The sequence below is a fragment of the Paralichthys olivaceus genome, chromosome 8 (genome assembly GCF_024713975.1).
Source record: "Paralichthys olivaceus isolate ysfri-2021 chromosome 8, ASM2471397v2, whole genome shotgun sequence".
NCBI lineage: Eukaryota > Metazoa > Chordata > Actinopteri > Pleuronectiformes > Paralichthyidae > Paralichthys > Paralichthys olivaceus.
The window spans coordinates 20,615,045-20,630,485 of NC_091100.1; the positions used below are offsets into that span (position 1 = coordinate 20,615,045).

The 15,441-nt window shown below is 41.6% G+C and overlaps 1 protein-coding gene across 4 annotated transcripts; it reads right to left on the reverse strand.

Annotated features, from left to right (window-relative positions):
- Positions 1–1,419: 1,419 nt before the first annotated feature.
- On the reverse strand, positions 1,420–14,676 carry LOC109627628 (interleukin enhancer-binding factor 3-like). 4 transcript variants are annotated; one of them, XM_020084317.2, is made up of 20 exons: positions 14,544–14,676; positions 14,140–14,283; positions 12,974–13,085; positions 11,332–11,531; positions 11,013–11,181; positions 10,531–10,879; positions 8,735–8,826; positions 8,157–8,252; positions 7,456–7,567; positions 7,279–7,376; positions 7,082–7,190; positions 6,847–6,987; positions 5,046–5,236; positions 4,808–4,918; positions 4,300–4,431; positions 3,615–3,776; positions 3,390–3,516; positions 3,208–3,246; positions 2,118–2,453; positions 1,420–1,982 (listed from the first exon to the last, which is right to left on the reverse strand). In XM_020084317.2, the coding sequence occupies exons 2-20, from the start codon at positions 14,250–14,252 to the stop codon at positions 1,870–1,872; spliced, it is 2,802 nt and encodes a 933-aa protein (XP_019939876.2). In that variant the 5' UTR covers positions 14,253–14,283; positions 14,544–14,676; the 3' UTR covers positions 1,420–1,869. The 4 variants fall into 4 exon arrangements, 3 of the variants coding, with proteins under 3 accessions (XP_019939876.2, XP_019939875.2, XP_069385956.1); XM_020084316.2 differs by having other exon boundaries at positions 4,778–4,918; XR_011243767.1 differs by lacking the exon at positions 1,420–1,982 and adding an exon at positions 2,776–2,839 and having other exon boundaries at positions 2,313–2,453; positions 4,778–4,918.
- Between the last annotated feature and the right edge of the window lie 765 nt (positions 14,677–15,441).

Sequence of the window (15,441 nt, forward strand, 5' to 3'; positions counted from 1 at the left end):
GCTTCATAAGAATAAACTATTTCTATAGCACTTATCTTAACAAGACTATAAAGTGCTTTACAAAATGAATAGAGATAAAACAATGCAGGACAAAAAAAGACTAGATAAATAACATAAAAGAGAAATATTAAAAGCAAAATCATTATTTAAAAATATGTTTAAAAAAAAAAAAAAGGTAGAGTGCTGAGAAGTCTCATCTCTTCAGGTTGGGAGATTCAGAGTCTGGTGGTCTTGATGGTAAAAATGGTTGCCCTTAATTACCAGCCTTCATTTAGTGTTGGTTTAAAGATCTTAGATTACTCTTTGGATTATATAGAGTTTGTAATGCAAGTTATTAAATTCATTTTTAAATGAAAACTATTCTAGACTTGCAGCTAATGAAGGGAGGTGAGAATTAGAGAGATATGAACACAACACTTGGTGTTGGTTAAATGTGAGCAGCAGCTTCCTGCACCAGCTCAGGATGAATTGTGAGGTAATTTTTTGATGCTTTAAATCACTTCAACTCACATAATCGAAGAGATTGTTATATATTGAAGAGGCGCTAATATGAGAAAATAACAGTGTTCAGTATGTCTTGAGGCGATTCTTTAGATATAATACATTATCCTGATTAAAGAGGCACTTCACAAGTGTGATGCTCAGGAGGCGTTTTTGTCACTGCATGTTAACACAGTACCACAATATCCTCTTTGACTACAGAAGCACTTTCTCATTTCTTAGAAAATAACCCTGATGTCATCACTACATCTGTCTGCCTCTATCCATCACTCTATCCGTCTGCCTTTGTTGATCAATACTGTCTATCTGACCCAAAAAGATGAAAACAACATGTAATTGAGTAGAATGATGGGAAATTTGATATCAAGCTTCGGAGCTTGACGCAAACTGGAGACGTAAATTCTGGATCTCAGTCTGTTGTTTCTATTTTTATTCAAAATCTGTTCAACAACCTTTATGGAAGTTTAAAACGGGAACTAGTATTTATTCAAGTCTGCAGGTTTTAGGGTGATGATGTAGGCATGCTTACTTTTGCAAAGACACTATGACAGCTTCATATTATGCCTGTACATATGAAATGTTATGTATTTATCTTAAATGATGATTTATTCTCCACCTGGCGTTTACATTATGTCCATTATGTTCCATTTGTGTCCTTGTGCCATTAATAATTCCTCCTGTGGAACCTCTGCAGCTACTGGGTGATAAAGTGAAGCATCTGCATACGCTGCATAAGCCGCCCGCGGTACCAAAACATCCCCAGTAACACAGATGTGAGGAATATCTGTGGAATCTTTTAAAGGGTAGCTCAAGTTGACTCACAATATATCAAATCCTACTGATGGCAGCTCAGCTCTGATCTGGTCAATATCATAACTTTGTTCTTGTTTGTGAAATAGCAAACTGATGGTCATGAAGTTTTGCTCCAAAGTCAGAATCATTTATTTCACTCGTTATTTGAGCATTTTGTGACACAAATGAACAAATCTTCAGTTTAAACTACACGCAGCTTCAAATGTGCTGTAACAGAACCAGTGCCCTAGATTAAAAAAACAACATAGAAAACAAGATAGAATGATAAACCAGGTATGTTTTTTTTAAATGAGCTGACAGGTGTAGCAGTTAAAACAAAACAGGGACTTGAATAATTCATAAACTTGAGCATCTGTCACCTAAAATTACTTTTACCAGACGGGAGAATTGAACAGTTACAAAACAAAAACAGCAAAAAATACAGTTTGGGTGACAACACAAGCAACTTCTCTTTTCCTTTAGAGGAGTGGGATCCCCAGATCATAATCGAGGCTGAACAATCAGAGTCAGAAGATGGCAGAGTGAGGTGAGAAAGGCCGTAACATGACGTGAAGATTAGTAATTAACGTTGCTGTATCCAGAGTACGAGCCTTGGTTTTGTCCTCCATAGCCCTGGTACGAGCTGTACCCCCCCTGCTGGTTTCCCCAGGACGACTGGTTTCCCCAGCCTGTGGAATAAGATCAAGTCCCATATCAGATTTGTTTTTTGTGTTTAGGACATAAATGCATCCACAGATCATTTTAGAGCGTGAACAAACATTGAAAAGTTGCACCAGAGAAAGATTTGCTACATCTTCACTCACCGTAATTATTATACACTTGGCCGCCCGTCACTGAGCTGGGGTAAGCTGTGCTGTACATGGAGTAGTTTCCTGTCTGGCCCTCGTTCTGATTTTGCGTCAGCATCTTTTTCTTCTCGTCTCCATACCCGTAGCTGTAGGGGCTCTCCTGATCGGCAGGTGGAGGCATCGACTGGTAGCTTTCTCCCTTGACAGCGCTGGAGTCCGTGCTGGTCATGGGGGGGCAGGAGTAGTTGGCGGTGCTGCCGCTGCTCTCGGGGTAAAAGGTGCCGTAGCCGACATTGCTGCCTGATCCGCCAGATGCAGTGCTTTTGGCTGCGTTGTTACCGTAAAGTTTATCTATAAAAAAAATATTATAATTTCCCAGGTCCAAACTGTCATATGTAAATGGTTTGTTTGATCCAAACAACAATCAAACCCCCTCAGTTTACCTTCAAAGACACAAAACACGTACAAATATTATTTGAGAAACTGTAACCAATTAGTTTTTGGCCTTTTTGCTTAAAAAGATAATTGATGATCAAACTTAATCGACAATTACTTTTCTAGCAACTGTCTGACTAATATGAAATATTTTCAGCTGTATGTGCGACAAACTACAAATAAGTTATTTCTATTATCTGTCACTTAAAAGCCAATTTATTTTTGCGTTGCAACTTACTTATTAACTCCGCCCAGATGGTTGTTTTCATCTATGTTTGATAGTGAGCAGGATTACGCAAAATCTACGGAAGAGATTACCAGGAAACTCAGTGGAAGGATGGATCAGAGAAGAACCCAGTAAATTTGGAGTAGATCTGGATCAGGGGGTGGATTCAGGAATATTCTTTCACTTTCTTTAATAGTGTGAGAGAGAGAATAACATTTTCGTTGAATCATTCACGACGTATTTATGAGTGTGTGCAATTTAGTGCAGATCCAAATAAAAATCCAGATCCAGGGATTTAAATATGGTTTCATATAGGGACTGTTGGGCCTTGGTGGACACTCTACTAAGAATATGGGTTTCTTTTGCATGTCAACATTGTGAAGTAAATGAAGGTTCTCACTTCTTTTAAGACTAAGGGTTTTTCAGAGAGTAGTGTATACTTACGATAGCCTGTGCCAGTGTTGCCCTCGTAACTGTAGTTGGCTGTTATGGAAAGAAAAGATTTTAGTTGATTTCGTCACAGTTGTATGATGTTTATTTAAACCATCTTGTGTTGTCTTTATACGTCTGTCTTGTCTTTACGCGTCTGTCTTGTCTTTACACACAGTGAGTGATAAAGTGCTTACTCTTATTATAGCTCGGTCCTCCAGCGAACTGTTTGCCTCGTCCCCTGCCTCGTCCTCTGTTGGGCCCCCAGCCACGGGATCCAGAGTCCGAAGGAATACCACGAATGGTACCGAAACCCGGGATGTGCTGTCCGGTGACACAGAAAAATATTTAATGTAAAGTGTCCTTCATAACCAACTGAACCAGAGTATCACATTCTGATGATCACTGGTCTGACACAATACCATGTCCGTGTAGGTGACTTTCTTCTTTGGAAGAAATCGGTTGACGTTTGATTCCCCATCGTTGTCTGGGAACAGCTTCTCCAGGGCAGCGAGGGCAGCATAGGCCTTTGCCTCCTTCTTGTTAGAACCTCGCCCTTTAAACTTCTGCCCGTCCACCTCCACCTGGCAGAAAAGAAAGAGGGAACACATGAACATTTTGTTCCTTTTTAACTCTGCATGCATCAGTGTTCATTCTTACTTGATTCTACCATTAAAATTATGTTGTCAGACGCCTGAAAACTTTATACTGATGTGAAAATAATCTTTAATGGGCTTGTAACATCTTAAGGTCCCGTGTGGGTGGAGGTCAAGCATGTGGAAAATCAGACACACCGTAGCTGGAGATTTCATTATGCTCGGCGTTTATTGCGAACACACACTCCAACGTTACCAAGCCCGGTCGTATGGCGACTATTCTATACATGAATCAAACAGAGTGACTGTTTAGGTCAGAACTTAAAGTTACTCATGAGTTGAGAGGAAGAGTCCTGAGAGGCATGCTCTCCAACTAACTGCAAAGACACAATGTGCAGTTTGATGACGCTGCGTATCTAGGCAACATGGAATGTCTTAAAGGTACATTTTGCAGTTTAGACTGTTACAGACTCTTTTGTTTGTTTTTTGTGTAGTGATAGTGCTGACTCACCTCCATGACAAAGCACTTTTCATGGGAGCCCCCTGTCTCTGCAGACAGCTCGTACTTAAGGCTGCGACGCTTCTCGTTTAGCTCCATCACAGGGTTTTTGCCATTTTTGGTCAAGATGGGGCCCTGACCGCTCTGTTCATAACAAGGGGACAAGCAGTGACCCATGTTAAACATACACAACAATGAGCCCTTTGCTCAAGAACATTTCACCTATCTCTTTTAAAAGAAATATTCTAAATTAGTTTTCTCTTCCAGCTTTCTCCCATAGTCCAAAGAAATACAGATTGGGGTTAATTTATTTGAGACTCTAAATTGAGCATAGATGTATAGGCAAGTGTGAATGGTGGGTTGTCTCTGTATGTTAGCTCTGCGGTGGAGTGGCGACCTCTTCAAGGTGCACCCCGAGTCTCGCTGGGATTGGCTCCATCCTTAAAAGGATAAGCGATAGAAATGATAGATGGATGGATTCTAAATTCACCACATCTGAAGGAGGAACATTTGTGCGTACATCCTCTGACATAGTAGAGGTCATCATTGCATCTTTTACTGGGCCTTCAGCTTCACCGATGGACTCCGGTTTAGACTCAGAGCCTGTTGGCAGGCCGAGCTCCTGCAAGACCTGTGAATGACAAAAGTAAAACATGAACAACTCTTACTTTGAAGAGTTGAACTGTATCTGTAGCAGATAAGTGAGCCAGGACTGAGTGATTAACATGCGTTTGTGGAAAGAAATACGAGGATCTTGCCTTGGTGGCTACGTTAAGCTTGGCCGCTCGTTTGGAAGGCCCTGTGGCCTCGTAGACGACCCCATTCAAGTCCACAGTCATGGTGAAGACGGGCTCGTGGACCGGACCAGTTTGAGATGTGAGCCGGTACTCCAGACCAGGTCTGTACTGGTTCAGACGCATCACAGCATTCATGCTAAAATCTTCTGTGACTACAGAGAAGAGGAACACAGGGTTTGTGAATGAATGAAATTTAAGACCTATGTCATATTACGACCAGAATTATTCACACTTCCCAAAAATTGAAGATGAGGTGAGATAGTAGAGAATAACCTTCAAAATGCTAAATTATCTCATGAAGTACAACACTACTATAAAGACAGAAGCTATCAAAAATCTTTCCAACAGCCAAGTGATAAAAGATACATTCTGAAAAGTTCTGACCAATTATCAGTTCCACATGAGTATTGTTTGAATATTTTTTTAAATACTTAAATTTCACAATCTATATACTACGCACATCAACAAAAGAAAAACCCACAACGATATACCAAACACAACAAGAGGACAAACAAAGATCTTGTTTGTAGTTTTATTACAGCATGATGATATCTGTATTGTTGAGAAAGAACTACAACACATGGAGACATTACAAACTGTGCAGGCCGCCAAAACAAAAAATATATTTTAAAGCACTACTGAAATAGTATTAAATGACCACTAATGAGTATTATTATAAATAAAGTATTTTTTTTTTTAACATTTTAACATATTTCTGACTTTTATAAAGCCTAGAACTCAATCATTTGAATTTTAGACTTTCTCTTTACATTAGACCTTAGTGAAACCCCTAAAATTACTTTAATTATCTTAAGCTGGTAGCCACGCATTTTCATATTTCTTTTGCACATTTAGAGACAAAAACATTTTGCACACACTAAGATTCTGTCAGACAATTCAAAAATGTTCCTGATTCCGTATTTGCATTGTTGACACTGATGCTGTGTTCACACCAAACGTGATGCAAATGTTTGTGCAATGAGATTACATACAGTCAGTGTAAAGATGCGTACAGACGTAAACTTTGTGTCACACACGCTGGGCAATAAGAACGAGTGGAACTATTTGAAGTCGAGCGAAAAATTGGCGTGATGTGAAAAGCCAATCAGCGTTGAGAATGAAACTCACCAGTTAGCAGGTCATCAAACTGGTCGCTGGTCAGGTAGTGCTGGAAATGGCAGTCGTCCAGACGCAGCTCCTGAAGAGGACGGAGAAATTCCCTGAGGTGTTGCACCTCCAGATGGGCTTGTGGACCCACACACAAAACGGCGCTGGCTTCTCTGGCGTTTCCACAACATGTACAACACAGCAACTGTAGTTACTTCAGCCTAAAGTCCTCCTCTTCTCTTTTCCAAAGAGAACAGGCGAATGTTCGTGGGTTGTGGTTACTTGCGTTGCTCGAGTAAACACAAATGATCCTGCGGCCAAACTCACGCAGGTAACGCATCGCGAAAATTTGCTCCGTGTTTGGTGTGAACACAGCATATTGTGTACTCATGCACTATGGGAGTGAGGTGATTAGGTTAATGATAGAGTCCCGTTTTCAAATATCCACGAATCCATGCGTGCTCTGAAACAATCTCTGCTCATGGTAATAATGTGAATCCATCACGGAGTTGAAGATTAAGACATTAATTAGGGTAATTTTCTCCAGTTCAGGAAAGATTTAACATCTGCCAGGACATGTCTCCACAATCAAAGTGAAGCATTTGACATTAAAATTACTCAGCCAATACAAAGATCTGTGATATTCATTACTGACATGATTTCCTCTGGAAGCGCTTCTGGAACTTGAGAAACTTCCTCTGTTTGCTGTTGAGTTGGGGCTCGTCCTCGTCTTTTTCCATCTCGGTGTATGGTCTCTTCGTTGGCAGGCTGAAGTATCCAGCAGGAGCTATCTGGGCTGCGAAGAACAACAGAAACAAGCATTTTTCATCAAAGCATTACATGATTCATGAACTGTGTGGAAAGGGGAAGGAGTCCAGACTGGTACGTACCTGTGTCCTCTCTGCTGCTGGCTCCCACTGATTTCCGTGGCTTTACAGGTTTGTATTCCCTCCCCAACACCTTATGCATCTGTGCAAACGCACATAGCCTCAAGGCAAGCTGAGAAAAATATAAAAGTTAGATATTGTTTCTAAGGGGTTCATAAATATGAGTGTGGTTATGTTTGCCCGGATTTTCCTCGTCTTACTTGAGCACTCTGCGTGATGTCCTCACGCTGCTGCGGAGTCAAGTTTTCAGTGGCGTCGACGTCTTCCTTCTCACATGGATCTTTAATTCCAGGGCCATCTTTGCACATTTACAGATAAATTAGTTCACTGACATTGAGGCCAAGGCATGAATGTTTGTTCTGGTTTGACTAACTCACCATCTAAGAGAATTCCAGAGGCCACACACTCTAGAACCCGGCGGAAGGACTCGCCTGCTCCCATCAGTCTCTCAGACGTACAGATAGCCTTCTCGACCAGCAATTCAAGAGGCTGCGTGGGGAAAACAAATGCTGCTCAGTTAAAAGAAAAAGTTGAGGATTTGATCACAGGTACGGAAAAAAACTTCATCTGAGCCGCTGTTGTAACATAAGCTGTTTTCAGACATGAACTCCAGAGAATGTCCACACAATGGGGTCCAGACCTTCTCCAGAGTTTGCCTTTCACACATGAACAATGCAGCAGGAGTTTATTGGCTCAGAAAGCTCATGTAGAGGCAGGACACAATGTATTCATTCCCCAGGGGATTTCACCTGTTTTTACTCACAGCGCAGTAACACTGGCGACGGCTCTTACCACTCTCAACATCTTTGGTGTGTTCTTCGTGTACGGCACGTCTTTTTCTTCCTGAAATATTTGTTGTCTTTTTTTTTTTTTTTCTGCATCTGTCATGTATTAGAAAGGTAATCAACACGCCAACCTGCTTTACGAGGGGGCTGGCAAGAGAAACTCTGGAGAAAGTCTGCAGGCTCTCACTCAGACATTTGCATTCTCACATGCAGCCCCTGCAGAGGTTGTGAGGAGATTATATGGACTTCAGTGCATGTCTAAAAGCTGCTATAACTTGCAACCGTTTCCTTACCCATCCTGAGAGTGGCGTCCAGGTCGGAACACGGTTACACAAGTCCCTCATGATCCGGATCACAACCACAGCAGAGCTCAGGTGGCTGACTTTGGCCTGGAGACACAAACAAAAACCAGTTCAGTCAGAGAAGCTGCCACCTCCAATGTGACCTCACTCCTTTTTCTGGGTTCTGGGCAGCACAGAAAGATAAGAACTGATCCATCTCCAGATCAATAACTGTTGAAACCAAGAATTTTTTATTTTATATATTAGAAATTTAGGTCTACACGCACCTTTTAGCACAGTAGATACTGTAAAAATTGAGACAGTTCAGTCTGGCAGATGTCATTTTAACAAATCAAATTACATGCTGTGTCGATACCAAGGATTTATTTAATTCTGTCATTGGTATGGAACAGCAGATCATTCTCCAACTCTTCTCAAGTTCTTTTGATATTCAAGGACCATTGAACAACATCTTGAAATGAAAACAGTTTAAAAAAGGTGTTATTGTCTCTAAAATAGAGAGAAAGTAAAAAAATGTTTCAAAAGGAATAGATTCAACCTTATGTACAAATAAGGACGGGAATGCAAACCTGGAACCACTTGGCGTGGCGGAGAGACGCCAAGGCAGTTAGGCATTTCTGCCTGTCCAGAACGTCCGGCGGATCGATGACTGTTCGCGTTTCTATTGACGAGGTGGGGTAAGAAGAAAAGGTACAGTTTGACCAAGGGGGTTGGCTCTGTCTTGCAGCTCAGGGAGTAGCAGCGCTCCACAAGCCACCAGCCCCGGGGAGAGGGGGGGTCAGAAATAGCTAATGTGTTAAATGTTTGTTCCCATAAACCCCGACCAGCTACCTTTTCACCAGTGTGTGAAAGTGGAAGCAAAAAGACTGCCATAAAGATAAGATAAGTAGTGTTTACCTATTCCCCCCCCCCCTTCCCTCAGCCCCTCGGCTTGGGTTTGCTGCTTCCTTCCCATCCTGAGACAGTTTGTCCAGTTGGTCAAAGGTCCAGCGTTCCTAAAAAACTTGACAAACTAAGAAGGTAATCAGTTGTAAATCACAAGCATTTAGAGAATCTAAACGTCTGCCCCGTGCTGCAGCAAAACTGATGGAGCCCCTGTTCTAAAAGATGCTTTCTGAAAGTCTGGAAACACAGAGAGCCATACCAGCTGTGTGCAGGTTCGAGCTCACTTTACACACTAAAAATACAATTCAGCTCATCTGTCTGAAAACTGTTTCTGCGTGTCAAGGTCTAAACTGTGCCATCGTGAACTGTTGAAAACTGTCAAACAATGGTCAGCAGCAAATGGGCAGCAGGGACGCATCACAATAACAATAATAAAAAAAATCATACTTAATCATTTAATTCAATGTTGTTGTATTTATAGCATAACATTTTAATGTGGTTAGCACTGATAGATCTAATTACAAGTTTGTGGCTTAATCTAGCATCACCGCACCAGATTACTGGGATCAGTGTTCTTCTCTGGTATTTAACAGATCGTTGATGAAGACTTTGTATCTATTGGCCCGGCCTGCTTGTTTGACAATTTAGTACTAGTGTTTGTGTTCTCTTCTGGACCAAAAGTGATTTAATTGAAGGCTGTGAGGAGGGGAATTGATGTATTATCGATGCTAAAATACTAATCACCATCATTAAGTGATCTTAAATGTGCAGCTCTGGTGGGAAGTGTCATAACTGGACTAAAACTGCACTGAGACTGGTATGGTTGTTCTGTATGTTGGGCTTTAGCTAACTCCCAATGACCAATAGACGAACTCACTGTAACTTTAGACTCTAGTATAAATACTTTCCAGGTTGATTAACAAGGAAGCTCAACAAACACTCCAATAACTGACAAATTCAAACAGACGATCAGTCAGTCCTACCTCCTTTATCCTGCGTGGTTGAATTTAAAGCCTCCCCAGAGAAACTGAAGGAAACTCCTAGCTGCAGATCAGTTTTGCTGCAGCTGGTGCCAAAATTACATGTTCAGCATCAATACATGCAATACGCGCTTGAACTTGTTATTCTTGAAAAAGCCTTCTCTTTAAATATGAAAACAATTCTACAAGAATACAAAAAGTTTTTTTGTTTTTTTTATGACTGAGGCAATGTTCTAAACAACATGTGCAGAAAGTATCAGCGGCTTCAGAGGAAATGTAGGAGGTCAGAAACGATGATAGGACTCTAGAGCGAGTGAAGAGCCAACACTGGTCGGTTGTTCACTGGCCTTGGCCTGGGACAGTCACTGTACAAGCTCCACTTAAGTTTGATACGCTGAAGGATTGAACCGTCAGAGCAGAGTTACAGATCAGTGGAGAAATAGTGTCTGTATACTGAGAACACACAGATCAGCCCTGGGAGGCTTGAACAACATATCTACCTTCTTCTACTGCTGCTGTTTCCGTCTGTTCTTCTGCTGCTGCTTCTGTCGTTTCTGACGATTCAGCCTTTTCTGTCTTTTCTCCTTCTACTGCGTCTTCTCCTCCTTCAGCCGCTTCTGCCTCTTCTTCTTCTGTCTTCTCTCCTTCTGCTGTGTCTTCTCCTGCTTCAGCCGCTTCTTCTTCTGTCTTCTCTTCCTCCTCTACTTCAGTTTTACATTCTTCCTCCATCCTGACAAGAGGTGATGTCAGGTGGATGGTAAGAGTCAGGGCTAACTCCTTTGTGCTCGTCACAACAATGGCCGCATCCTCCGGACACTGGCTTACTGTGTATGCCTCCGCTGAAATAGCCTATTAAAAAAGAGGCAAAAGAAGTTAGAATTGCAAACACACTTTTTTGGTTTCAAAAAACACCCAATTCCAAATCTGAAATATCTGGTTTTTAATGGAGTGATATAACACAGCTGTAGTTACTTATTTCTACCTCTAACTGTGCCGTCAGTTTTTCAGACACTTCCATAAGCAGGGGGATTGTCGGCTTGTTGGAACAAAGCAGCACAAGCTCCAAGTCTTTGTCTCCCTTCAACAGGAGTCCTTTGGCCACCAATCCAACCCTCATGACGCCACGCAGGACACGGTCTTCTGAATCAATACTTGGATGGTGAGAAGGACAAAAGATTAAAAATATGATTTAATGTAAAAATAAATGGGAATAAATTGCAGATTTAAAAGACAAATTGAATTTTGATTTACTTTTTAGTCACTGGGACAGCTGCCACGGCTCATTTGGACACATTTCTTACCTCTCAGTCTCCGTCTCTGTATCGTCTTTGTTTTCTTTTGAAGTGTCCATCTGGTCAGACACAGTCTTCAGAGCACTCTCCACACGGGAGACAATTTCCTGCACAGCCTCCAGCTCCTCAGGTGTGGGATACACATCGGAATGTTTGGCCATTACGTGGCGATCATATGGTCCCTTGCTCACCTGGGAGGGTGCAGCCTCCTTCATTGGGGAAAAAAAACATTAGTCATAATATTGGTTTCGCAGTTTAGTTTTAAAACTACGATTATATTTTCCCTGAAATAACGTCTTCCTCTCTGCTACAGCAGTTGTCTTTCAACTGGCATGTTCTGTTTTTAGAGCAGCAAAGAGAAAGTGAATTGGTAGTGTCAGCATAAGCCAGAGTGAGCTCAAGTAATTTGGAAAAATTCACACTGGAAAGTCCCACAAGTAAAATGGCCATGTGTGCTTTATGCAAGACTTTGGTTAGAGGGGTGGCCTGTATTTTTCTAAATGTATCTACTTGTTCTCTTTTTAAGTCAAATCCATAAAGGGTTAATAATATACAGCTGTTAAAATACATTCTAGAAGTATTTTTTTTCAGATGCACAGGTTTTGGAATCGTACACGATGAGCAAAGTCCAGGTACTTCTGTCTCTTTATGTGCATGTAAGTGGCACTATGTATTTATATAAGACCCGCCCTACTCCACCTGTGTATATGTATAGAACCACGCCCATGTACTTTTTAAGCATCATCATAAACTTCAAACATTTTGCAGTGCCTGTTCAACCTGTCCCAGGCCAGACCTGAAATCATCAGCTAAGGAAACCACTTTACCATGAGTCTCCCCTTTCCCCAGTGGGATATTTAATACTGACCTAATATCTTCAGCAGATATGGCCTCATCTGACTTTGAGATGAGCCACATGCTACAAGATAGAGAAGGCCCACGATACCTCCCACAAACAATGGCTTGTCCAATTTCCGTGACTCAGATATAATACAAAAAAAAGGTAACGTATATAATGTATTACAGCGGAGCCAAAAGGCACAGTGAAAATTTTTGCATGCGTGTTTATTATGTGCCGATTTAACTAAATGAAAATGTTAAGCAAACCCTTGCAACCAATGAAAACATTGGCCGTGGTTACGAAAAAGCACGATTTAAAAAACTTGGAAAAAGAACCCTTTCTGTGCAGGTTGAAGAACAACCTTTTTAAAGGCACAGAAAGGAAATAAAATGGTGCATGAAAACATTTGATGTTGATTCTTAGGCTCAATCCCATTCATTCCTTCTCCCTGCCCCTTGTTTTCGAGAGTTATCTTGCCCCTTGAAACGGTGTTACAATGGGTAGTGGTGGAAAACTTCCCCTACGAATTGGAAAAGTACTATGTTGGTATGTATGATATTACAATCATTATCATAGTTTTTAAATTCGTATTACTTATGGAGAAAATACTAGTACTACTACTATTATGTTTCAGTATAGACCCAACACTTGCCCCTACCCATCCATCCCAACAAGAATCGGGACAGCCTACCCCTAACGTGCAACACAAAGGGGTAGGGAGAAGGGTTTAAATGGGATTGAACCAAGTCAAATAAAACAAGAGCCCAAGGATGATCAATTCTTAATCGATTTAGCAGGTTAGAGAAGAACCTCATAATGCCGTTGATCCTCAATCTCCTCGACAGCAGCGATGTAGTCATGATACTGTCTGAGCTCCTCCTCGTAGCACAAGCAGTCATACCAGTAACGCAGCTCCTCATATCTGGAAGAATGAGAATTGGAAGAATGAAATGAGGACAACATTGAAGAGAAGCTTAAAGGGATAGCTTATATTTCAAATTCGACAAGAAAAGGCATCATTAAGCCTAAATGTCTGTTGCGGGAAGTAGGAAGAGAGGAAGAGATCAGAGGACATTTGGTGTAAATGAAGCCATTTTGAGTCTAATTTGAATGTCCGGCCTTACAGACACTTGGATGACATCGCAGGAGCAGTATGGAGGCATTTTTTCTTCTGTTGTTCTTTAACATTTTAAGAATCAGTCACCAGTTATTTCACTTGTATTGGATTTGGCTGCAACGTTGTTTTAATTTGAAAAGTGTTTTCTGGACTCAAACGCTTCACCCATCCCACCAATCGGCATAGTGTTAGTAGATCGGGTGGATTATAATTTTTCAGTGAACCATCCCTTGTTTTGTAGACAATAACTTGTACTACACCAGTCAATATAAGCACAATTGGGTGTTTGGTGGCAGATGCTGTGACATGTCAGAACAGTTATTTAAAATACGGTGAGGCCTTATCTGATTTATTATATAATCCTGTATTTAATTAAACAGGCTGTAACAGTAAGTGATGACAGTACGAAAAGGAAAACGCAGCATTAACAGGTCAGCTCACTCACTGGAAAACAGACCTTAATGTGAATAAAACAGTATTTGATGAGAGACCTGCTGCACATTTTGTATATAACAAAGAATGGATGAAATGCACAATAACACAACCTTGTATACACAACATAACTTCTACTTTAATGTTTATATTTCTATTCTTATTCATGCTATAATTCCACTTGTGCTGATACGTTATTGTGCTGCTGTCATTTGAGAATTTCTTCTACAGAGAATTAATAATAATCATCTTATGTGTGCTGTAACCCCTGCAGATCACTAGATGTCGCTGTGTTGTGTTTCATTACAGGTTTGACTGTGTGTGTGTGTGTATATATATATACACACACATTTCTGTCAGAGTGATTTGCTCTCATATATAAATGCCTGTGTGGCTGTGTGGTGTTCCGGTGTGTCTGTTTATATACCTATCAAAATCATGCGGGAGAAGCCGGTGTCCCTCCTGGATCAGTCCGTCCCAGTACAGAAGCTCCTCGTACGCCTGGTGCTCATCCCACAATGGCGATACAATGGCCGCCATGCTGTCACGACTGTGGGCCCGAAGCTAGCGCCTGTTTCAGCAGCAAAAGCATCTGTCAGACCAGTGAGCGACGGACAGGAAACCGAAACAAGATGGAAACAGCAGATAAAGCGTGTCCACTGCCCCCCGCCCCCCCTCTGTGTGAAGACAGCTGCGGTGAGCAGCGACAGCTCGTTAGCTAATGTTTACAGAGCCGAGCGACCACTGGTGTTAGAGAGCGAGCTGATGTTAGCGCGGTGCTAACACAGAACACAGCTGGGTGTCAGCTTGGTTAGCGCGGGGAGGACTTACCTGTGAAGAAGAGCCAGTACGAGGTGGACACCTTTCTATTTACCACCCTGCTTCGTCTTCTTCTTCTTCTACTACTGCTACAGCGACTCACTCTGCTTCTTCTTCGCCACCTCTTTCCTCCCACGGGTAACATCCAGCTTATTGGCGCATTACCGCCACCTTCTGCTCCGGACGGGTGAACTAGGGATTTACAAGCTTTTCTCAGCCAAGGACCAGGACTACCCCCCCCCCCCCCCCCCCCCCATGTTCCGCAGAACCTATTCTAACACTTCTTTTTAATTCTGTGAAAGAACACGAGATGTGTCTTGGATTGAGAGTAAAACAGTTTCCACCAGGTCAACACAGACTAATCATAAATCATGATCATTTCCAAAGGTTCAGTGTGTAAGATTTAGGTGAATGGCTGTATTTGCATCCTAGTAATGTTTTCACTTGTGTGTTTCATCTAATTGTACAAATTGCTGTTTTCTTTAACAGTAGAATGGGCCCTTTATATTTAAATACTTTATACTGACATCAGGAGCAGGTCCTCTCTATGGCGGCCGCCATGATTTTTACAGTAGCTCAAACTGGATGGACTAAACTCCTTTTGAGTTTTTAGAACAACTGAAGACTACCACAGGTTCTCTGTCATATTTGGAAGGGGAGGGGTATTCAGCTGCAACATGCAACTTCACCACTAGATGTCACTCAATTCTACACACTGAACCTTTAATGAATTAATCTAGAAACCTTCTGCAGACCCCCTGCAAAGGACCCCAGAGGTCAGAGGACCCCCTTATTGGAGAACCTCCATGCTTCACACATTTTGTTTCTTATCTGATATATCAGGGCACTATGTGAGGTGTAGAAAGTTCACCTTTTCAGGTGGAATTCAAAAGCCCACCTAAGACCTTTA